General features: G+C 44.5%; 2 protein-coding genes across 7 annotated transcripts in view; both read left to right on the top strand.

Moving 5' to 3' along the window:
- The window catches only part of stard13b (StAR-related lipid transfer (START) domain containing 13b), a 41961-nt gene extending 21369 nt beyond the window's left edge, over nucleotides 1-20592 (top strand). For 2 of the 5 annotated variants that reach the window (XM_057049384.1, XM_057049385.1), the window contains 13 exons: nucleotides 12588-12659; nucleotides 13556-13637; nucleotides 15055-15118; nucleotides 15788-17103; nucleotides 17198-17368; nucleotides 17448-17607; nucleotides 17715-17913; nucleotides 17992-18205; nucleotides 18583-18697; nucleotides 18782-19003; nucleotides 19136-19353; nucleotides 19432-19608; nucleotides 19708-20592. In XM_057049384.1, the coding sequence (XP_056905364.1) occupies nucleotides 12588-12659; nucleotides 13556-13637; nucleotides 15055-15118; nucleotides 15788-17103; nucleotides 17198-17368; nucleotides 17448-17607; nucleotides 17715-17913; nucleotides 17992-18205; nucleotides 18583-18697; nucleotides 18782-19003; nucleotides 19136-19353; nucleotides 19432-19608; nucleotides 19708-19825 (3128 nt within the window). In that variant the 3' untranslated portion in view covers nucleotides 19826-20592. Of the gene's footprint in view, nucleotides 1-1792; nucleotides 2044-10524; nucleotides 10736-12587; nucleotides 12660-13555; nucleotides 13638-15054; nucleotides 15119-15787; nucleotides 17104-17197; nucleotides 17369-17447; nucleotides 17608-17714; nucleotides 17914-17991; nucleotides 18206-18582; nucleotides 18698-18781; nucleotides 19004-19135; nucleotides 19354-19431; nucleotides 19609-19707 lie in introns of those variants that run through there. The other 3 variants (XM_057049386.1, XM_057049387.1, XR_008952973.1) reach the window with 3 other exon arrangements.
- A 1168-nt stretch (nucleotides 20593-21760) lies between these two features.
- LOC130534511 (neurobeachin-like) overlaps nucleotides 21761-22542 on the top strand; it is a 116553-nt gene continuing 115771 nt past the window's right edge. Inside the window, exons 1-2 of one of the 2 annotated variants that reach the window (XM_057048673.1) lie at nucleotides 21761-22064; nucleotides 22307-22530. The gene's annotated coding sequence lies outside the window, so the exon portion shown is untranslated. Of the gene's footprint in view, nucleotides 22065-22303; nucleotides 22531-22542 lie in introns of both variants that reach the window. The other variant, XM_057048672.1, reaches the window with a different exon arrangement.

Raw genomic sequence — 22542 nt, 5'->3', positions numbered from 1 at the left:
GTTGGAACAGGTCTGATTAGGGCTGGAGTCACTGCTCCTGACACACAAGACTCCCACAGTGGGCACGCCACATTTACTCCTTCATGGCGACTTCAACCCCCCCACCCCCCAAAGCATTCGAGAGGCAGTGGGGAGAAAAGCGGCATTAAGCTCATTCATGATGGTGCTGAGCGGCAGCAGGGGATTCATTCTGCAACCCGATCCCTGTGATGTGCTCTGTGTCTAGACAGAGCAGGAAGAAAACAGTAAAAATAGGTCCAGGGTGATTGTGCTGTTGCTAACATCTGACACCTGAAGTGATCCTCAGCGTGAATGAACGCAGGCGTTGGCCTCTAAACCACGGAGCCCCTGCCCACTGAAGTCATCAGAATACTGTCACAGCACCACCTTATAAAGCAACAATCACATATTTAAATAGCTTCACCTGCGGGCGCGTGAAGAGGGTCGTTAAACCCAAAAGAGGTTTCATGAAAACGTGTTTCGGGCCCTGAAGGGTGCCGCTGAATTGTGGTCTTTGTGAGCCTGGGCGAGGGTGGATATTGCCGGCTGGGAAGCCGAACAGACAGGGGCTGTGTTTGAGTTGGTTGCCTGCCCATTTGTGCTGTGTTCCACTGCACGGCGCCACGCTTTTACCGCACAAACGAGTCTGTATTCAGACAGGTCGTGTCAGAAGGAGAGTGGCAGGGGCCCTGATTGGCGCTGGGCGGGTCGGCGTGCACGGATGTGGGCTTTCCATAAGGTGTGAGGAGATTGTTGTTCCGTGTTGTAAGCAGGGAAGCATTATATCTGGTTATGAGCACTGAGTACACCTACGTGCACAGTTTAGCGTACGCTAAATTGGTCCGGTAAAAATGACTCGTCATTTTATGGCCCCCCTATTCCACATGACTGTATGTGTTCCACGGAAAGAAGTGGATGCCGCGATGGCGTGGGGATTCGTGGGTAATGTGGTCACAGGTGGGGAGTTTGCACATCTGTCCTTGCGACTGTGGGTTTTCCCCTTTCCTTCTCGCTCCCTTCGAGCCCCCCAGGCAGATTACGCCTCTTTTTTCCTGGTTCTAAGAACAGTTTTCCCACAGCATTTCAAAGCGGATTCTTTGGCCTTGCAAGTAGCGGATTTATTCCGAAGTGCTGGGGAACGTGACTGGTTGTTGACCACATTTTGAAACGGTGCTGTTAATGAACAGCCACCAGAGCTCTGGCCTCCTCCGTTTGTGTTGCGTTGGTGGATATAAGTCACTCATATGCATTCAAGCTAAAAGGTCTTCTTCCCCTCCTGAGGAGCCGACAGTGAGGAAGCCTGCTGTGAGGCCTTCCTGTGGCTGGAAGCGGTTGTGTGGTGGGGGTGGGCTACAAATTAGCATTCTCCACCCAAGAAAACAACTTCGGCCCCTCTTTCTCTCCTTACGCTCTCTAAAATTGCACCGGCTACTCACTCTTTCCCAGTAAACTTGGCACCTGTGTGACTGGCAACAGCAGAGGAGTTGTTGTAGCGCAGGGCGGGTCCAAACCCACTATTTTTGTAAGCCCTCCCACGCCCAGCTCGCTGCCACTACTGCACTCCTTAGTCAGTGCAAAGGCATTCCATTGGTATTTATATTTCCCTCCATAGCAGGGGGAAGTGTTTCAAGCACGTGAGCTTTCACACAGACACTGGATTCTACTCAGCAAGGTGGGCCGTACTCCCACCCCTTCCTTCGACATTGGTTGCATGCAGTCACATGGCCCACGGGGATGTTTTTGCACTCCTCCCCCTCAACTCTGCTGCCCTGTCTGCTCACTTAAACATTTTTGCGCCTGTATGTGAAGTTTTTTGTTGCCTGCAGAGTGTGTGGGTGTTAGCCATCCAGCTTGGGGCTTATTCCGGGGTACACTGTTTCAGTTATGCTCAGGAGCTCCCGTAGCATCAAGGCGGCGGGTGTTTTAGGATTATGACCCTAGAGTCTCGGGATATCTACCTGAGAATGGATCACCGCAGACGCTCTGGGTACAGGTTGGGCAGGATCATTGCCAGGCAGCAGCTACTCAAGAAAATTGCTGGAGGTAGGGGAAGTGACAGTGCGAACCATGTCTGATGGTAGAGCCTTCTACACTCATGTGCTGCTCTTTTGTGATCTTTGAAATTACAAGGTGTAACTCCAGGCTTGGGGAGGAGGGTAGTAGTGAACCAGAAAGGGAGTTAAGGCCGTTTGGTCTGGCGGCAGCTGTTTATTTAGTCTCGGGCAAATGAGGACCGGAGTTGTGGAGTGATCTGTTCATCACTGTGAGTCCATGAATATTTGCACCACTGCAGGGAAAAACAAGGGAAACTTGACCTTCAGCCATTATGTAGTCAACGGTGCAAAGGTGGCAGATAGTTAGTACTGACTAATGAGCTGTGGTAGGTGATACGCTGGAGCTTCTGTTACATGTTCAGCCCATATTGTAAACAAGCGAAGGTCGATCGTGACAGCTTTACAAGCCCTCCGCTCATTTGGGGATTGCTCTATGGCACCAGGAGAGCGATAGAGGAGCTTCAGAACAACACGGCTTGACCTTTCATTCATCTCTGTAAAGCTTAGAACCTACCTGGTCACTCCAAAGTGGGGGCAGGGCAGCATAACAATAGAGGACAAAGCGCTTGTCCTGCAGGTGTGAGCACCCCGACGGTGTCGTGTTTAGCCATTCAAAGGATGAGCCTGTCGTGTGATTGGCGATGAACACATCCTGGAGCTGTGTTTATGTTTTGCTGGTTCTTGGCAACAAATCTTTATAATCTGATGTTGACATTCATGTAACTGGGCATGTAATCCCTGATTACATATGGCTGCTTAACAACAAAACCCATAATTTGGTTGATCTGTGAGTATTTATACATGTGAAGTGAGTCTCAGGAGTATGTTCTCTCTTTAACAGCTAAAAGTGCAGGTTTGTGATGGACATGACATTTATTTGAATACAAAGTGCATTTTGATTGGACCGTGGGGGATTTATCGAATATTTACTTTTAATTGCACCATTTTCCATTGCCTATTTTGTTGAAATTGTCTCCAAAGTGTCTGCTGAAGAATTAAAAACACATCCCTGCCAAAAACAAGGCACTGTGAGACGGGCTTTCTCATGGCTGTGATTTTTGGCTGTTAAACACCGTGATTATGCCTCATTTTGGTAATTGCATTTTTAAAATCTAACCAGCCTTAAATAGCATAATTGCACCCTTTTATAGCGTGCCATTGTTCCTCGGCAGCGTCTCAGCCCCGGATGAGTCTTGTGCTTGTTTCACTGGGCTGAAATGTGAGAGATGACCCGGAGTATTTTAAGGGACTGATTTCAGAGCGAGCAGCGCTGCAGGCCTGGCGCTGCCATGACTCGTGCATTCCAGCCAGCCGTCCTTGTTGACTTAGCTGGTTAAAAGTGAGTGGGGAGCCTTGGTGATCAGCAGTTTTTCAGTACTGTTTGATTCCGAATTCCGGGGGAACTCAGCCGCTGTCGTGGATTTGATTTAAGTGGCTTTTTCAAAACGACGTGTGAATTTTCATTCATTCCATCGCAATGTCTCAGAATAAAAGTTTAAATAAAACTTTATCCCGTCAGCTGCCGGAGTCGATGGAAGTGAATGCACAGCTGCGTGACCAAAGATGGGAAGAAACATCTGACTGTTGCACAGTGGCATGGATTTGCGATGGTTTTTATTGTGAAGGAATGTCTCTCCTGCTACACTCCATCACTCTGGAAGCGCTACTAGAGCTTTCTCCTCCCAGCTCAGCCCATCTGGAGTCCAGATTTCTGGGTTCGGTTCCTACTTCTGACAGAGCGTTAATGGTGACGTGTCAGACGAGGGAGTCCTTACAGTAGCAGCGACACCGTGAGACAAATTGCGGAGTGAATTCTGATTAGTGCATGATTTGTCACCACCTCAGATTAGAATCATCCACATTAGATCTACCAGCCATTGATGATGTCACAATCCCCAACCATTCATCATATTCTAGCATCACGTCATAGTTCCAGCTTGATTCCCCCAAACTACATTTTCTCGTAATCCTGAATAATTTTGTATAATTCTCTATAAACTGTATAATTCCTGCAGTTCTGGGTCTACCACATGGACAATCTTTGACAATATGACTATATGATATTGTAATTTGAAGTAAGCTATTACATAACAATAGCATAATAATATATCAAACTGAACGATTATAGAATGTAACTTCCAAATACACTCTGATATTTGTGCTCTCGCATTTAGACAATAATTTTTTTCTGATTTGGCAACTCTTTGTGAAGCTTTACCGCGAAATGTTCAGGCAAGCACATGTGACGGAGGATTCAACAGGGTTTCCAGTTGGAAAAGTTGAGCAGCTGAAGGCTGCACCGTGACTAACCGCCTGCTCGCTGACTGGCTGTTTTCCTCCTCGCTGAAGAGTTGTTGTGATGTGGATAAGAGTCTCAGTCCAGTCTGACCTCTCAATGGTCCTTCATGCTCCGAGTGCAGCTGGCAGGCACCATTCCTTGGACAGGCTAGCTACTTCTGCCATTTTTGAGGTAAACAATGTGGATGTTATTTCACTCCTCAGTCTTTACGGCCATCAGCCATGTTTGTCTGAGCTTGCAGCCGTTCATACACAAGTATCCTTTGCAAATGTACGGTAATTGTTTGTCTTTACCTCCTCAAACTGAAATTTGATCGGCAAACAAAACCTATTGGATGGAAGAAAAACCATCATAATGATGCCCTTAATGCAAGAGGACAGGGGCCCTTAAGCTAGTCGAGAGGGGAAAAGCCCTTTCTTTTCCCTTCTTTTGTATTTTTTTCAGAAGTTCTCATCGTTAAGCCCTTCAGAGTGATGAAGCTAGTTAGACTTTGCCCTCTCCTGCGCCAAACTTCTCTTCTGCAGGGCCTGAATAATTCATCGGCGGTCTGCTACAACATGTGGCACGTTAGATCTTCAGTGTGCGAAACAAATACGACCCCCCCGTGATTCAAATGACGGTTTGATGATAAGCGAAGGTGCACCCTGATGTCGTTAACTTAGTTCGCACAAAGCCAGTTTGTCTTTTATTCATGAACCACCCCGTCGTTGCATGTGATTATTATGCAGATTGTGTTTGCGGCCTTCAGAGGGCTGTAAATAACACTGTCAGGGAGCTGAAAGTGAGTTGGACATTGTTGCTCCCCGCCATTTTCAGCTCGGTATACAACTCTGAGTTTTATCCTTGGGCTGAGGCCTGCGTCATTAAATTTCATACACAGATGCCACATATATGATCGAATAATACAAAAGTTTGGCACCAGAAAAATAACAAGAATGTGCATTGTAAGCCTTTAGTTAATTAAATATTCACTATACTAGCATTAAACAAGTTCTTTTAGGTAATACAGTCAGAGAACAGCAGCACAAAGGCATTAATTGAATCCTAATGTTGCATTTATAGGAATAATTACCTTTTATGAGCAACAATTATGTCGGTGAACAGATTGTATAGATATGCAGCAGGGGTTTGCCACGGGACTATGTTCTGCCGCTGTAATTATACGATGGAATGATTATCCAAATGCAACTGTAATAATACAGCGGGGACATGTGTGTCATAGGTGGCTAATGTCTATCATTACAGTCAAATGCTCTTTTTGGGGGGTTAGGACTTCGGTTATATCAGTCTGTAATGTATCAATAATCTGTTGGAAGCCGTTGCTCATTTCCTTCTCCGCTGATAAGGAATGAATAATGCTATCATGTTTGCCTGCAGGTGGCAGCCAGTGTGTGTGTGTGTGTGTGTGTGTGTGTGTGTGTGTGGTGTGTGTGTGTGTGTGTGTGTGTGTGGTGTGTGTGTGTGTGTGTGTGTAGCTGACAGCTGCCACATGTGCAGGGCTAATCATTTACTAAGAGATTGGAGAAATGCCTCCACTTCACTGTAACAGGAACGGCTGGTCACATATTAACAAAGCCACGATGGAAAACTTCTGTTCAGCTTTTACATTCCCCAGATACGACACTGCTCATTCACCACAAAAAAACCTGTCTGGTTTCACAAGCAGCAATAGTGCTGCTTAACAATAATCAGTATTTTGCACTCAGGCTGTGTCCATTATGGGGATAAGTAAAATGTGCCTTGATCAGAAGCAGCAGGATAATTAGTTAGCAGTTATTATTGAATAATGCTTTCCTTTGTGCTTCATAAAAAGCCTTTGCTGCGCTCGGGAAGTGTTCAGAGCGTGGCTGCTCTCTGGTGGTAGAAATGTACGTTGGATGTGCTCAAATGGAAAAAGTGACCAAAGGAAAAGAGCATAAAGACATGTTCTGTGGCCGCTTTGTATTTTTTTTCTTTAATTTCCTCACATCGTCACTGAAAACAACACAAACTGCCAGTGTTAGCATCTCACGCCTGCTGCAGAGATGCCTTCAGACCCCTGGGACGACTTTGGTGCCACTAATTAGGACTCCAATGTCTCTGGTTCAGCTCCATGCTTTTATTGTGAAAGCTCCGAGAGGGCTTTCTCACGGTAGGGGGCCCTTGTTCTGACATTGGCCCACTGCTTCCCGTTTGACTCTCACGGGCCAGTTAGAGAAGAAGGGACGCCCAAGTAGTCTCCTCTGGGATCCTGTCCAAATAAGGAGGATGTAAGGGCTCTCTGCGGGACTCCGCTTTAGAGGAGTTTTGGTTTTAATGTTTATCTTCCACTTTATCCTCATCATATCCTTTACAGAGCTGCAGCTAAACATCAAACACCACACGTTAATTTGTTAACCTCATTAATGTCTTTATTAAAAATCACAACACACATGTGTTGCTAACTTACAGTCACGTTTTCCATCCTTGAACTGAAATTTCAGATTAGCTCAATGGAACTTATGTCAATAATTCACAGCCACCCCCTTTTTTTTTACTCCTGTTATACAGCTCGTGGAAAAACCAAATTACAGTGTTTACACAGGATATCAAAGGGATGTGGGAACAACAGCGCCATAACCGTATATTATGAGTCACAAAAGAGCATAACATGGAAAGGCATGCAGCTGACTGCGCTTTGCTTAGAGAAAGACAAAAAAAGTCACTCCTGCATCAATTTATTAGTTTAGTAGGATTAAGAATGACTGTTGGAGACGTAAGAATTCACAGTTGAATCACAGTTTTTTGTTCAGGCTTTGCCCTTATTTGGTTGCTTCCTGTTTTTAAATCTCCAGAAATTAGATTACAATCTGGTCAGTGGGTTTATAATTTGACCAGTGACGCATCTCTGGTGTTAGTATTGATTAAAACCTGCGTTGTACCAGAATCCAAACTGTAGAAACGCGGCGCCACCTAGCGGACCAAAATTCAAACATTGTAATTTCAATTCCTTTTTGAAACGTGTCTTTCTATTTTTATTTAATCAAAAAATAACAATCATAAATGGTAGAAAGACAGTAAAGCCAAGAGGGAGAAAGAAATATGATAGGTGATGTCCACCATCATTAGGTGTTTATTTGAATTAGAGACGTCACTACAGCATGTAATTTATAGAAAACTCTGCTGACTGGTTACTGGAAGACCGTCATTTATGAGTTTATGGGAGTTTAGCAGAAATCTTTGGCTTGTTTTGTAAAGAGGGACATTTAACTTGACATTGTGAACAAAAGGGAAGAGAGCATTTGAGGGGGAAAGCACTCAACTTAAAGACTTCCAGGACACTGTGAGCAAAATCAAGTGAATCTATTTTCCCCTAAATTAGTTTTAAAAAATGATAACGAGAGAAAGGAGCCTGGGAAAATGCAGTTCAAGTGAGATTTTTGGTGTTATTGGTGAGTGGCAGAGAGAATCTGGAGTAAATCTGGTGCTTGAATCCTTCCCTTAAAAGTCCATGAAACACCAATGCAGTTGTGAAACCCAACAAGAAGTTTGGGTCTGGGCTGATTCAGAATTCCCTAAAAACCCATTTGTGAGGAGTTGAGACAATATGACTCCACATAATCTTTCCAAAGTCTCTCTCAGGCTGTTGTTTGTCGACTTGGGAACCGCGTAATATCTGCCTTAGGAAACAGGCAATTGATTTTCCACAACATCCTGCTGACCCCGCTTGGTTTTAACTGTGGAATCCACATTTAAGCAGCCATCTGTCACGATCTCATGTTCTCAGCCAGGAGAGAAGAACAACGCGGTGCGGAAATAAACACACACGAATGAATGTTTGTTGGCGTTTTAATGGTGCATTGTAGTATTATGGTTGGTAGCATGAATGAAGGCTGTGCGTGGTGTAATCAGACCTGAGGGAGACAGACAGAGAGGGGGAAAAAAAGACTTTATGGGCCATTACGCCGGCAGATGAAAGAACCTTCTCTCTGGGTGTCCTTCAGAGTTGAAGGAGAGTGTTACCACAGCTGTGCTGTTCTTGTTTAAATTCAATACACAACGTCAAGAGGAAAACACGGCTCGGATCACCTCTGACCCCACAGACTCTGGCACCGATCAACAACAGCAGCTTCCTCGCTCACACAGTCATGCTGTTTACACTAAGAATCAATAAGCTTCATGGATTTCCAGGGGATATTTGCTCTCAACAGGTCATGGTGGGACCAGTGAGCGAACCCAAGGCTGGGATCCACTTCCTCATTTGTATTTGTAGGGAAATGTGTTTTGTTGCCCCAGTAACAGGATCCAGCGTTGTGGATTTTAAACCCGTGGCTCGCGTCACCAGCAGGGAAACGGGTTCCCCGTGTGGTCCGCACAGCACTGAAGCAGCTGATGATTCAGCGCAGGATCTCTGTAATTATCTCTCAGCTCATCTGCCAGTCAGAGCAGAGAGGTTAGGGTAAAAAAAGCCCATCATATCCAGAGATGTGATGCATTCTTACTCACCTTTGTAGACAGTTAATCTCTTAATTTGGCTTTTGTCCTTTATCCTAAGACCAGACATGTTTTGGTATTAGCATGTGCTCCTCCTGTCAGGCTAACTGAGGGCTTTATCAAGTTAATCTGTGCACGAGAATGACACGGACACCTTCAGATAAACCAGACCGGATTGATTAAAATCGCTGTAAATTGTTGATGAATCGGGCAAAAAGGAAACGAAAACTGTGTTTTAACTGGAGTTTTTAAGAACAAGGAAGGTGAAGTCCACCGATGACTGATTGTGTTCTCTCCATTATACACAGTTGCCAGCTGGAGAGCAGAAGGAAATGTGAGTCTATTTTGAGCATGAGACATCAAGTTTTTGTGGTTTCCGAGCAGACTGGAAGAGGGGGCATTGTGTGTTTCCCCTGGCTGTCTGTCTGGAGCAACTTTTACAGTAAGGCTGACTGCACTGTAAGTGTGTGTCTGTATACAATTAGCATCATAATGGAGGGAGAAGGGCCTCTCCTCCACGCCTCCCCCCTGTGTGACAACACCTCTTAGCCAGCCAGTCTGTGATCTTTTTTTTTTTTCATTCATTACTCAGGCCGGCTGTTTTTCCGCCAGGTGTGTGTCGATACAGACGAGGTCAGTGCGTTCTTGACTGTTCCATTCATCTGCCTGATTCATTCATTCGCCTCCATGGTGGTTATGCGCATGTACAGTATATTGTTCAATTTGTTACGGCACACTGACGTCATGCTGTCTGTGTTTGCAACCCGTCCTGGCTCCAGCCAGTCACAAGAATTTTACAAGAGGAAATGGCAGAATGTGGACGCGACAGCCTGTCGTCACATATGGAATTCTGCTTTGGGCTATAGGAAATTAAGGAATAGTAAATGGGTTACATCAAACACCAGTCTAAATAACTTCAGAGTAGAATTATAAGTTGTGGATTGAAAGTTATCCCTGTGTCCTCCAACTGGCCAAATAAGGTAAATGTGGAGACATGAGGGTTTTATCAGTATGGCCAGTCTTGATGTCATTTGAGGGTAATGCTGGTGTGTTTAAATAAGTCCAAATATTTATGCAGTCGTAAATTAGTTCATTTATAATGTTAAAATCGACCTTTTCGGTCGCTTTTAAACAACCTTCCCTTTGTTTTGAGTCAAGTGATACAGGAACAGGGCGACAATTCACCCCATTCATTGATTTTCTCCTCTGACAGACAGACAGAGGTAAAACACAGCCACGCATCACTACGGTGAAGTTAGCACTGGGTCTTGTGATTGCATGATTCACTGCTGCTGGTGATTGCTGACAGTTTATGTCATGGTTTTTCCACAGTTCTGCTGCCTACAGTTTTCCGTTTTGCCGCTCGGCTGGAACATCTCCACTCTGCAAAACCGCATTTTCCCCTCTTGTTTGTTTAAGTTACGTTTTTCCCACCAACTTTAATGCCTCTAAAGCAGACGCTGTGTGATTTGGCTGAAATGATCCCAAACAAAGAAATGCTAAATGCTCCTCATCCTTGAAAGCCGGATCTTCCACCATTGTATGACTTTTAGGGGAATGCTTGGAAAAACCTTTGCCAAAAATGTGCTGAGTGGGGTGTAAAAGAGTTGTCATGGGCAGAGCCAGGCGGGAGGGCTGGGCACAAGGAGCCAGAGGAGGAGAGGGGGGTTAACATTTAGGGAGAATGCCACAGAAAGGGGTGGGTTAAAGGAGAGATTTAGTGTTGGGATAGGTCCATGGGGGTTGGGGACAGATGCGAGGGGAAGGAGGAAAGCCGCGGCTGTGGGTCTGACTTCAAACTGCATGCTGTGTTCAGAGGGAGTAGGAATGTGGCTCAGGGAGGGAATGAAGATGCTGTGACTTGTTGAGAGACGCTCTCTTATTCTTGACGGATATATGAACCGCTCCTGCCATATGATGAAAATATCGGGTGAGTACACAATGATTTATCACCCGAAACAAACAGGCAGACACAGCTCGGGGGCAAAGGGGATCATAAAACCCTCACAACATTTCGCCCATGTTGTTGACTGCATTATGATCCGGTGGAATGCGAATGAGCCTTTAAAGCTGTCATAACTCTGGCAGCGCTCGTCTGCGTCCCACCAGCGTTCCGTCCCATGTGGGCCACTTCTCTAACCCGCGGCACTTTTTAACATCTCATATCTCAGTAATCAATTACATAACTGGGATTCTTGGTAGGGGCTGTTGCATAATGAAGGAGAGGAATATCCTTTTGTCACAGTTGCTTAAGTCCAGCACAGCTTCTGACATTCGGGGGGGGCATTGTGCGGCAGACAAACCAGGTTTCCTGTCTTTGTGAACTGTAATTCCATACTGTTCTAAAGCCGCAGGTCGTGGAGAGCAAACGCAGACTCTCGTTCACTGGCACGATGCCCGCCCAGCTTTTTATTCACAAGAGATTTCCTTAGAGAGGGAACGTGGGGACAAAATGTTTCGGCGTCATGTTACAGAATGCCAAACAGCAAGGAATTCCCAGCTCATGTTACTGGCTCCCAGCAGAGTGACTATGGGGACACAAAGCTGACCCGGTGGCTCTCTCACTACCCGCTGCGGTTGGATAATACGGAGCTGATGTCGTGCATCTGGGAGGCAAGACTCGCTGAGCAGAGGGCAGTTCGCTGGTGATACAGGTGGGAACAGAGTGCAGAGGCTCCAGGCGACCTACACATGTTGACTCAACTGGTGGTGCATAATCAGTGGGAGACCTTTTTTTTTTGTCGTCCAAGGACAGAGTGAACTGCTAATATTTATTCAGTTGCTGGTCAGGCTGAAGAGCATAGTCAGTTTTCATTGATTTTTCTTTGGGGCAGCACAGGTGAGTCCTAGTCTTTGGAAACGGGGTCACATCCTGGGTCTTCTGTGCACAAATCGCAGTTACTGTAGCAGCGTATTGTGCAAAAGAACGGCTCGCGTTTCACCTCTAGTGTGACAGACGCAGAGACAGAGGAGCTGAGGCCACAGATGTGTGACGGCAGGGCGCTTTTATCTGCCGGTGCAGACTAGGTACGACACGGTTGCAGACGGGCATTGAGTAAAACTGAAAGCCAGATGTGTGTGAGATTAGACAGAAGGAAAAATGGTATCTTAGTGTTTAATGAGGCATCAGGACTGGTAAGAATATTCATGAGACTGTGTTTGTCACAGGGTGAATTCTAATTCTGCTTGATGTGTTGATGTAATAAGGTAGTTAAAGCTAAAATGAGTAACTGAGCTTTTATAACAAATATTGCTTTTACTGTTTAATGCAATTTTCTTTTAAATGAAATTCCTCTATATGGAGCTGCAGCTTATTGTCTTATTTGGTACATTCTTCTGTTGTCAGTCTCATGCTTTATTAGTTGAATATGGCCTGTCTGTATGTTTAATGCAGTAGCAGAGTTTGAAATGAATCTCATGTCTGTTGAAGTTTACTAAATCAAGACTCCTTTGGGTGTTTATCAAACACAGCTATATATGTTGTCTGCTAATGTAAAGCTGAGGGTCTGCTGTGACACTCGCATGTAAACGACACCCAACTCTATTAGCATTGTTAGAAAGGTGCCAAAAGTCTGCTTCCTCCACTGTTATCAGCGCCTCTGGAGCCTGCAGACCGCCGGGCTCATTTGGTTTCTCAGAAAGTTGATGCGATTCCTCAGAGTCTGCAGTCGCCCCAGGCAGAAAAACCCAGGGAATGTTGTATCTGTACTCAGGCTCTGTTGCTTGTTTTTCTGTTTCGCATTTTTGTCCCGCTTTGTAACACACACTTTCTTTTGTTTCAGAAATCGAAGCGAAAGAGGCATGTGACTGGCTGCGGGCAGCAGGATTTCCCCAGTACGCTCAACTCTTTGAAGGTAATAATTTATTACAGAGGCAAGACATCTTGCTTGATTTAAAACAAACAAATAATAAATAATAAGGACGGTCAAAGCAAAAAATTTTATTGTTAAACTCCCCAATGCAGCGAGGCAGCACACAGTGACTCTAGTTCACAACAGTGGGCACAAAAACTTGGATTTACCAAGTGAGCAACTTGTCCTCAGGCAGCCTCTTGGAGCCCCAAAACAAGCAGGACATCAGCTGCTTTCAAGGTCTAATCTGTTCCAAGCCGTTACTACATAAACATGTCTTCTGTGCTGAAGTCATGGGAAGAAATGAGGTTTTATCTGGGCTTAATGTTGCTCTACTCCCACAGTTCTTTGCACGGAGGCCAGGCTTTTGAAATGCTTCGGTGTCCTGTGTTTGTTTGCTGTTGCTCCTCTTGCACAGCTCAGGCTGTCCGTCCACCGATGGCAGCTGGAGAAAAACACCCTGATGGAGGACGTCATGTGTTAAAAATGAAATTTATCGGAATCGCGTTTCAAAGCCCACAGCGCATCTAAATAGGCTGTAGGCGGAACAGACAGAGCCTTGTGGAGATCTGAGCCTTGGCTGCCGCTTCTGCTTTTCATAAAAAAGTTAACGGCTCCTCATGAATGCAGTGGAATGTTCATTTCAAATGGTCTGGACTGAGTCTCCACTTATGTAAGTGCCATACCCAAAGCAAGACGTAATGCTTGCAAAAGCCCCAGTGCTGTTATTTGGGCAAATTCTGTCTCATCTCGTTAGCATCACTTATAAGACAAGTTGGACCCCCCCAAGTCCTCCTGTACTGACGAGGGAGGAATGCAGTTTTCAGATGTTTCTTTCCATTCATTATCTTCAGATAGATCTACTAAAATGTCACCCTTTTATGATTTCCTCCACCCAGACTCCCAGTTCCCTATTGACATTACGCCAGTGAAAAAAGATCACGACTTTCTGGACAAAGATCTCGTGGAACCTCTTTGCAGGTAAACACGTTTCTTTCTGTGTAAACATGAATCAGCTCCATCAATCAATGTCATGAGTAACTTCCGTTGCGCGTGCCTTGATCTCGGGGTTAGGATTCAACAAGCCGCAGCGTCCAAAAGAACCCGGACTTTCACCTATTAATGTAGTAAATCACATGCTCTATCTAGATGTAAAAATTCTTGTGATTTAATTATTAAAAGGAATTCTGTGGTCCTTCCTATTCCAGTTGCCTTTGTCGTAATAAATCCTGTTTTGATAAAGGACTTTGAAAACTTAAAAAGATTATATATTCAGCTGCAGTAGAACACTGGATCTACAGTTTATCTCTGTTTTTGCAGTTGCTCTGAAATTAATAATGAAGTATAAATTGATAAAACAGCAACTGATGGCTCTTTATCAGCCCCTATTAGTAATTTTGTTTTGTACAAGCCAAAATGAAAACAGAACTTCAGTCGCCATGGTCACCATGGCAACCGGCCTGAGAGAAAAGCGGGAGGAGAGCTCAATACGCCGTGACTCCAAACAACCCCTAACGCAACTCATCGAAATTCCAAACTAGCCACGGGATAAATGGAAGACAATTGGAAACAGTTCCACCTCCAATTGATTTGGCCCGTGACTTCCTACCATTTCTATGGTAACACGAGAATGGCCGTGCGGGCAGTTACACATTCTAACATGGAAAACTGAAGACGCTGTGGGGGTCTAGGGGAGAACTGATATTTATCAGTCTCCATTTTTAGGAGCCGCATTTAAAACCCTTAACACCGCTGAAAAAAAACCCAAGGCCCTGAGTTTAGGTCTGCTTTCTTCAGCTGCGTCCTGTTATCGAAGGTAAAGCCATGAGAACTTTTTGTAGGACCAGCTTCTCTCATTAACGTCATTTGGATACATCTATAAGCTTCATCTGAGCCTTTTAAAGCACAGTTTAGCTTGTAGCATTTGCCACAAATGACTCATTGTGTAAGGCCAACACACAGCAGACAGAGGGACATTATGTTATGCCAGAATGAACCCCAGTGGCTTAATAATTAAATACATACATCAATGGATAAAGGTTGTCATCCTGCTGTTCGGCATAATAATACATGCATTTATGTGCAGATCTCTCCTACACGGACACACACACCCCTCATATTAAGCCCTTTGCCTCTGTTCGAGTGACACAACAATTAGATCCAATGTTGCGAGAAAGAGAACAGCGCTGAAATTACCGGTGTTCATTAAGTTTAAGTAATCACGGTGCAAACTAATTGCCCTCTTGTTCTGGTCATGCTGACAGACCAACGGAGCGAGAGGTAAATAGCTAATGTAATTAAGTTTATTCATGGAGAACTACATAAGGAACCTTTGTTGTATTTACACATTCAGATCAGGTTTCGTCCTAAATCTTCTTTCTTTTTGGGTGTGTTTCAGACGACTCAACACCTTAAATAAGTGTGCCTCTATGAAACTTGACGTGAACCTTCCCAAGAAGAAAGTAAGTGTTGGATTTCCGTGTCTTACGTATAATCCAATCGTGTTATCTTGCAAATCCATCCCTGCCTCAAGCTGCACCTAAGAAACGGGGAGAGAGATTCTATAACATTTGTTTAATTTTGTCAACGCTATATTCAGCTAACCTTCCAACTTTGGAATGTAGTCTGTCAGGCAAATTTGGGCTTCATGGGTTTCGCCGTGGCCTATTTATGGAAAAGTCTACAAGTCAATGGAATCATGTGTCTGGTGTTATATCACAACTGGCTGTATAATGTTATTAATTCAGAACAGATCCCATCCTCCAGCTATTTCCTGTATTTCCTGTTTAACTGCTCTTGGAGGCATAGATTATATGTTGGATGACATGTGTAACTCTGTAAGCCATCTTTTAATGATTTGGGATGTGCCTAAAGAGAAAAATATATATACAGTATATGTATATTTGACTGTTAAAAAAATACTTTTAATTTGTTTGGCGTATTGGGTACAGCGGGTTTTTATTAGTACCAGTTATTTAATTCAGTCTTTATAATCGCTTTGAACCATGCTTTAGATATTTTTGAGAAATTTAATTACTGTATAATAATATGCGCAGATCATCTATAGATATCGAATCATTTAGTTTAAATCGTATAGTTCGACCAAATTGTCATCAAATCTGTCCTTGCAGAGTGAAGACTCTGATGAAGAAGACCTTTTTGCCATCAGTGACAAATGGACCTTTGAGTGGAGTAGCCGTCGTTGGTCCAGATTACAGGACATCGACTGTCTGCTGGAAAACCATGAGGACGGTCAGCCCTGCAGGGATGGCGTGCCTCTGAGAAATACCACCAGCAGTGAAAGTGTTTTGACGGACCTCAGTGAGCCGGAGGTCTCCTCCCTGCACAGCGAGAGCAGCGGCGGCAGCGGCCAGAGGGGCCTCAGTGCCGAGGACTCTGAATCTACTGCCATGCCAGAACCGACATCTCTCACAGTGCCTCACAACCCCAACACGCACTACGGTCCCCTGTCCAATAGGCACAACAAGACAACTCGCATCCGTACCAAAGACTTCCTGAAGCGCATAGAGACGCTGCGCATGCGGGGAACGACAGGGAGGGGCGGTAAGGCGTTGGTCATCAGCACTCCCGTCCTACAGGAGCAGGCCCCGTGTCTGAAGACGCTGCAGTGTGTTGACATCATCAACGGGGACGGCGGGGCTCCAGACAACGTCAAAACAACACCGTCCCATTCCAGCAGTGAGGGCAGCAGCAATTCTAGCGGGAGCGCTGTCAGCACACCCAGCCTTAAAGAACGCAAGCCTCACCATGCCGATTACAAGCGCAGCGGCATGTATCTGGAGGACGTAGACATTTTCTCAGGTACCCAAGCACACAAAGTCACGGAGCAAAACCGTAGGAATGAATTCTGCTCGTATGAAGACCTGGTGGTCCACATTCCCAAAGACCACAAACCAGGAACTTTCCCCAAAGCATTATCTATAGAAAGCTTGTCCCCAACCAATGGAGCCTCCATTAACTGGCACACAGGCAGCATGCACCTTGACTCCCCCATGATTGCATGCACAAAGGAATCCAGGCCTGTCACTCAGTGCTGCACCAGGGGCAGCCGCATCAGCGTATACGACAATGTCCCCGGCTCACATCTGTATGCCAGCACAGGAGACCTCATGGATCTAGAGAAAGAGGACCTGTTCCCCCACCTGGATGATATCCTGCTGCACGTCAATGGCCTACAGCAGATTGTGGACCACTGGAGCAAGAATGTGCTGCATGTGGGTGAAGGGCTGGCACAGGTGGGTAGCGAGAAGGACAACTCAGTGGGCAATCAGTCCTCCAGCCAGATCACGTTAGACTTGGTAGCCGAAGGACACACCCCATCAAGTTATGCAGACAAAGACCAAGTCTCACTCGCTGAGACAGAATCCACAAGGCTCAGAGAAAGGAGGGACTCTGGAGTTGGTGCTTCTCTCACGAGACCCAATCGGTAGGGACCAAACAAGAATGTGAAAATATTTTAACTATGAGATGATTTTTATTTAACGTAACGTTTATCTCATTTTCTCCCTTTATGACGTTAGGTTACGGTGGCCCAGCTTTCAGATATCTCATCGCCTGAGTCACTCAGCAGCCTCCCTGCAGATTACCAACCAGACGGCGGGCCAGCTGAGCTTGTTACAGAAGTTTTCTCTGCTGCGCCTGACTGCAATCATGGAGAAGTATTCCCTGTCCAACAAGCACGGCTGGACTTGGTATGCATTATTGTTCATTTATCATTTTAGTTTTTTCCCAACTTAATATATGCAACAACCATGAGGATTTGTCTTCCAGGTCTGTGCCAAAGTTCATGAAGAGAATGAAGGTGCCGGATTATAAGGATAAGAATGTGTTTGGAGTGCCTCTCATAGTGCACGTGCAGCGGTCTGGGCATCCTTTACCTCTTGGTTTGCAAAAGGCTCTGCGGTACCTGAGAAGTCAGTGTCTGGACCAGGTCAGTCATGGCACACATACACTCACTTTGATTCCATTCATATTTTTGCAAGTGATTTAACTCCATTACACAGTTGGGTTGATTTAAAGCTTCTGTTTTCCCTTCAGGTGGGTCTCTTTCGTAAGTCAGGTGTGAAGTCTCGAATTCAAGCTCTACGGCAGATGAATGAGAGTTCTCCAGACAATGTGAACTATGACGATCAGTCTGCTTACGATGTCGCCGACATGGTCAAACAGTTCTTCAGGGATTTACCCGAGCCTCTGCTAACCAGCAAGCTGGGGGAGACTTTTCTTCATATCTACCAATGTAAGGACGCTGACATAATTTATTTTGGTCTTGTTTAACCAAAATCCAATCTAAATCTGTCCTTTCACTTTTTTTTAGATGTACCGAAGGACCAAAGGCTGCAAGCTGTGCAGGCAGCTATCATGCTGATGTCGGACGAAAATCGGGAGGCCCTGCAGACATTGCTCTGCTTCCTTAGTGACGTCACATCCTCTGTGGAGGAGAATCAAATGACACCAATGAACATCGCCGTTTGCCTTGCCCCCTCTCTTTTTCACCTCAACATCCTCAAGAAAGACAATCTCTCCCCAAAGTAATTCCATTTCAGTGGCTTAAATGTTTCAGTTACCTGCATTTCAATGATAATGAACATCCACAGAGGCACTGTATTAACTCAGGCACAATTATCTTCACCTATGACTCCATTAAGGCAGACATAAAATGGATTATCGTGTGTTTTCCCCCCTCGGGGTGCAGTATATTACTCTCTTTTGAGCTAGTTTATTTTTTTATTGCTCGGTTTTTTCCAGACGCCATGCTGTGTACCAACTCATCTATCTAATCAAGCATGTTAAAGTGATGCTAAAGAGATCAGTGGGGCACCCAGCAGGGTGAAGGAAGGATTTATTTGCTGTGTTGACCATTTGACTGTTGTGGTTCTAACAAGTTTTCATGTCCTACCATCCTCAGGGCCATGCGGAAGAAGTATGCCACAGGGAGACCAGACCAGAAGGACTTGAATGAAAACTTAGCAGCAACACAGGGTCTCGCTCACATGATCACAGAGTGCAACCGTCTCTTTGAGGTAGAACTTTGCGACGTTGAAACGATCCACCTTCCAACTTCTGTCAGCCGTCACTCTCCCCTGATGCTTTTATACCTCCATTAGATTCCTCATGAGATGATTACTCAGTCGCGCAATTCCTATGTGGAGGCCAATTTGCACGCGCCCACAATTGGCGAGCTGTGCAAGCAACTGGAAGATGATGATGGAACGTACCAGACACACATGGAAGGGAGACTTCAGAATCTCCTCAAAGAGGCCCGGGAAAAGTCCAAATACTGGATATCCTGCAGCAGCTCTGATAACACGGAGCTTTACTGTAAGAAGGTCGGTGATATATAGAAATGACCCCAAAGTGCCAGTTTCAGATGATGAAATTCTAATCAAAACTATTAACAATTTGATGAACAAAAACTGACTGTTCGCGAAACAACACGGTTGTGTGGGTTTCTTTTCCAGGTCGGGGATGGGAATCCTTTGAGACGTTGGCGGGTGTCAGTAGAGGTGGAAGCGCCACCGTCTGTCGTGCTCAACCGCGTGCTGCGAGAGCGCCACCTGTGGGATGTGGATCTGCTGCAGTGGAAAGTGTGCGAGACGCTCGACAAGCAGTCAGAAGTGTTTCAGTATGCACTCAGTTGCATGCCTCCTCACCCCAGCAGGGACTTTTTAGTTCTCAGGTTAGTTGAAATTTCATCCAGGATCAAAATCACTTTTTCTGGAAGGTCATGAATCAAACATTTTTCTGTTATTTTAAGATCGTGGAGGACAGACTTGCCCAAGGGTGCCTGCTCCCTGGTATCTGTGTCTATAGAGACTGAGGATTGTCCTCCTCTTGGAGGTGTACGAGCTATAGTGCTGGAGTCCAACTACCTACTGGAGCCCTGCGGTTCAGGGAAGTCCAGACTGACCCACATCAGCAGAGTGGACATGAAGTAAGCCTCGTTAGCATCCTAAACACATGTGGTTTCATATCAAATTTTGGAATGGTTGTGGTGCCTTAATGTGGAGCAAATATGCGTTTTTGATTTTAGGGGAAGGACGCCCGATTGGTACAACAAGGCCTTCGGTCACCTGTGTGCCGCAGAAGCTGCTCGGATTCGCAACTCTTTTCAGCCGCTGATCACAGATGGACCAGAGACTAAAATCTGACTTTATTTAACCATCTGCGGCCGCCAAGCCTGGAAATCAAGATGTAGATAGAGACTCACAGATCATTCTAAGAACCAGGCACAATACAGACACAGCACCACAGAGTTGAAGCACCAGAGCACAACTATCGGTTCTTAGACTCATTTTGAGCTTCTTTGTACTTGCACAATGAAAAATAAGCAGCCGTCTAACAGGTGATGAGTGTAACTTGATAAGATTATCATCCTGCCAATTTTCTATTAGTATTTTATTTACCCTTTTATGGTTAAACGTAAATAACTTAATAACGATGCTAACCGGTGACTTTAATAATGTATTACTGATGTTTAATATTTAATGTCTAGGACATTTAAGCTCTTGAACGCTTCTGGGAAGCATATATTTGTTATTCATTTCAGATAATTATTATCATTTAGACCCACATTTCTGTATATACGTGAGCGAGTGTGAATATTTTGTACATGCAAACAAGATATATATATTGTATATATATTGGAAAAGATATATCGTACATATGTTAATATTCTGTATATTGATTATTTCTCTATCACCTTTCCGGAACATATACATGGTACAAAATTGTAAGCTGGTTTTACTCTGCTTCAGTATTGCCATTATTGAATGGATGTAATATGATTCAACTTTGACCTCCTGTGGTTGTGAACAGAACGACTTAAGGTTTGACTTGCTCATACCTGCGTAATCATACTGAATTGTACTGTAAAGTACAAGAGATGTTTTAAAAAAAAATAAAACTATAAACATGGCTATGCGTACTAATTCTTTACCCTATTGCCCCTTTTCCTCGTCATCTGGGGGAAGAGGAACCTCTACTGGTCGTTCACTAGAAACACTGGTGACAGCAGAAATTGTACATTTTAGTGTTAAATGGATTTTCTAGCACCTTGTGAAAACAATACATATTAAAAACATTTACATTTTACTTAAATATATATAATTTCATTCCAATTTAATTCACGTTATCAGTCCACTAGATGGCTCCTGTGACAATTGTCACGTTTAGTTTTCCCCTGTGTAAGAATGAATGAATTTAAATTATCCACGATCAATGTTGTCCACCATTTTTTCTTTACCAGCAGTAAAAATATTCAGTTTTTAAATGTAACAGAAGACATTGACTATGTTGTTTGTTTGTTGGGTTGCAAATTTTTCTAGTATTTATCAAGCAGAGCTGAGTTCATGATATAGTTCACTTTCAGCATGAGTGATGGGTGAGTGAGCATATTCTCTTTATTGAATTTCAATGGTCTCTCTTCACTGTTGTTTATTTCATGATGGGGACCAAACACTTCAAAGAAAGTGAGAGGACCGTATCTGGAGAAGCTTGCACCGACACCAAAAGAAGAGCAGAGATGAACTCAAGGATTGTGTTTATTAACGAATAAATGTTTTATGAAAGAATGTCTTATTTCAAAAGGCATATTTATGAACTTAAGATGCTAACTTTATACAGTACTTTGCTTACTGCTTACTTGTATGATTTGTGCACTGAATTGAGTCTCCAAACATGCTACTTGATGATACTTATTTCTATAGAAACTGACATTATGTGTGTTTTAGAACCAGGCTGACACAAATCAGCCTAATGAGGCCATGAAAGGCAGGCCTCTGCTGTCGCTCAGGATGATGCTGTGGACCGCTGGCAAGCCGTCACTGTCAGTCTCAATTATGCAGCTCTGCCCCCCCCCCCCCCAAAAAAAACCAAAACATGAAATGGAAGAGCATTTTGTAAATCATTTTTTTAAGAGTTTAGAGAGAGAGATTAAAATAATGCTTTAGACCAGGAAAGTGTATTTTTGAGTTTATTATCAACTTGAACTGATCTTTAAAGCCATGACGTCTCCTTACTAGAAAAAGGTTTGTCTTTTTGGAATATGCAAACTTGAAATTCTAAAGAAACAGGACAATGCGTCTTTGTTTTCTGGAAACACCAGGTGCTTAAAACATCAATAAACAACCAACAGTTATCCTTAGAGTCGGTTATTAAACACACATATTACTTGGATTTGAAAGGCGGCCGGCCCGATTCAAAATTAAGTCGTCCCCCATGGCGCCGTCCCATTTAGTGTAACAGCTTTTCTAGCGAAGCCGTACACGTTCATGTGATCGTCGCGATACTTGCAGTGCACCTGAATGGAACGCAGCCTTAATTAGTCACGTAGAACAGCTGCGCTTCCGACTGATGTTTGCTGCTGCGTCGACAAAACCCGAATTACAGGTGAAGTTTATATGTTGAGAACATTTACCTATTTAGACTCACAACGACAAACACCAATAAATATCTATTTTTGAACATCCTGCCATCACGCATAGTTTACCCCAAAATGTTTTTTTCTCCACCAATAAAGGAAAATAGCTAGAAAGTACGAATGACCTCCAGTAAACTTTATTAAGCAGTCTTGTATAGCTGTAGAAATGACTTGTGTGTTTTATTTATTTATTTATTTTATCTCATAGCAGCAGTCATATTCAGCCTCAGCGGACCGTAAACGCACCTGGCTGGCTGATAGCGCGCAGCAGCGCCTGGGACGACACAGTCAATCTGCGGCTCCGTGACCGCGGCAGCGGCAGCGGCAGCAGCGCAGGCGTGCTGATGGAACCGCAGGCGGCAGGGGGCGGCATCATGGCTGCACAGACGCGCACCCAGAGCGACAGAAACGCACCAAAACGTGCACATACCGCAGGTCAGTCCGCTG

The sequence above is a fragment of the Takifugu flavidus genome, chromosome 12, assembly GCF_003711565.1.
Source record: "Takifugu flavidus isolate HTHZ2018 chromosome 12, ASM371156v2, whole genome shotgun sequence".
NCBI classification, from domain to species: domain Eukaryota; kingdom Metazoa; phylum Chordata; class Actinopteri; order Tetraodontiformes; family Tetraodontidae; genus Takifugu; species Takifugu flavidus.
The sequence above is the reverse complement of the archived record's forward strand: the minus strand, read 5'-3'. Positions and strand labels throughout refer to the sequence as shown.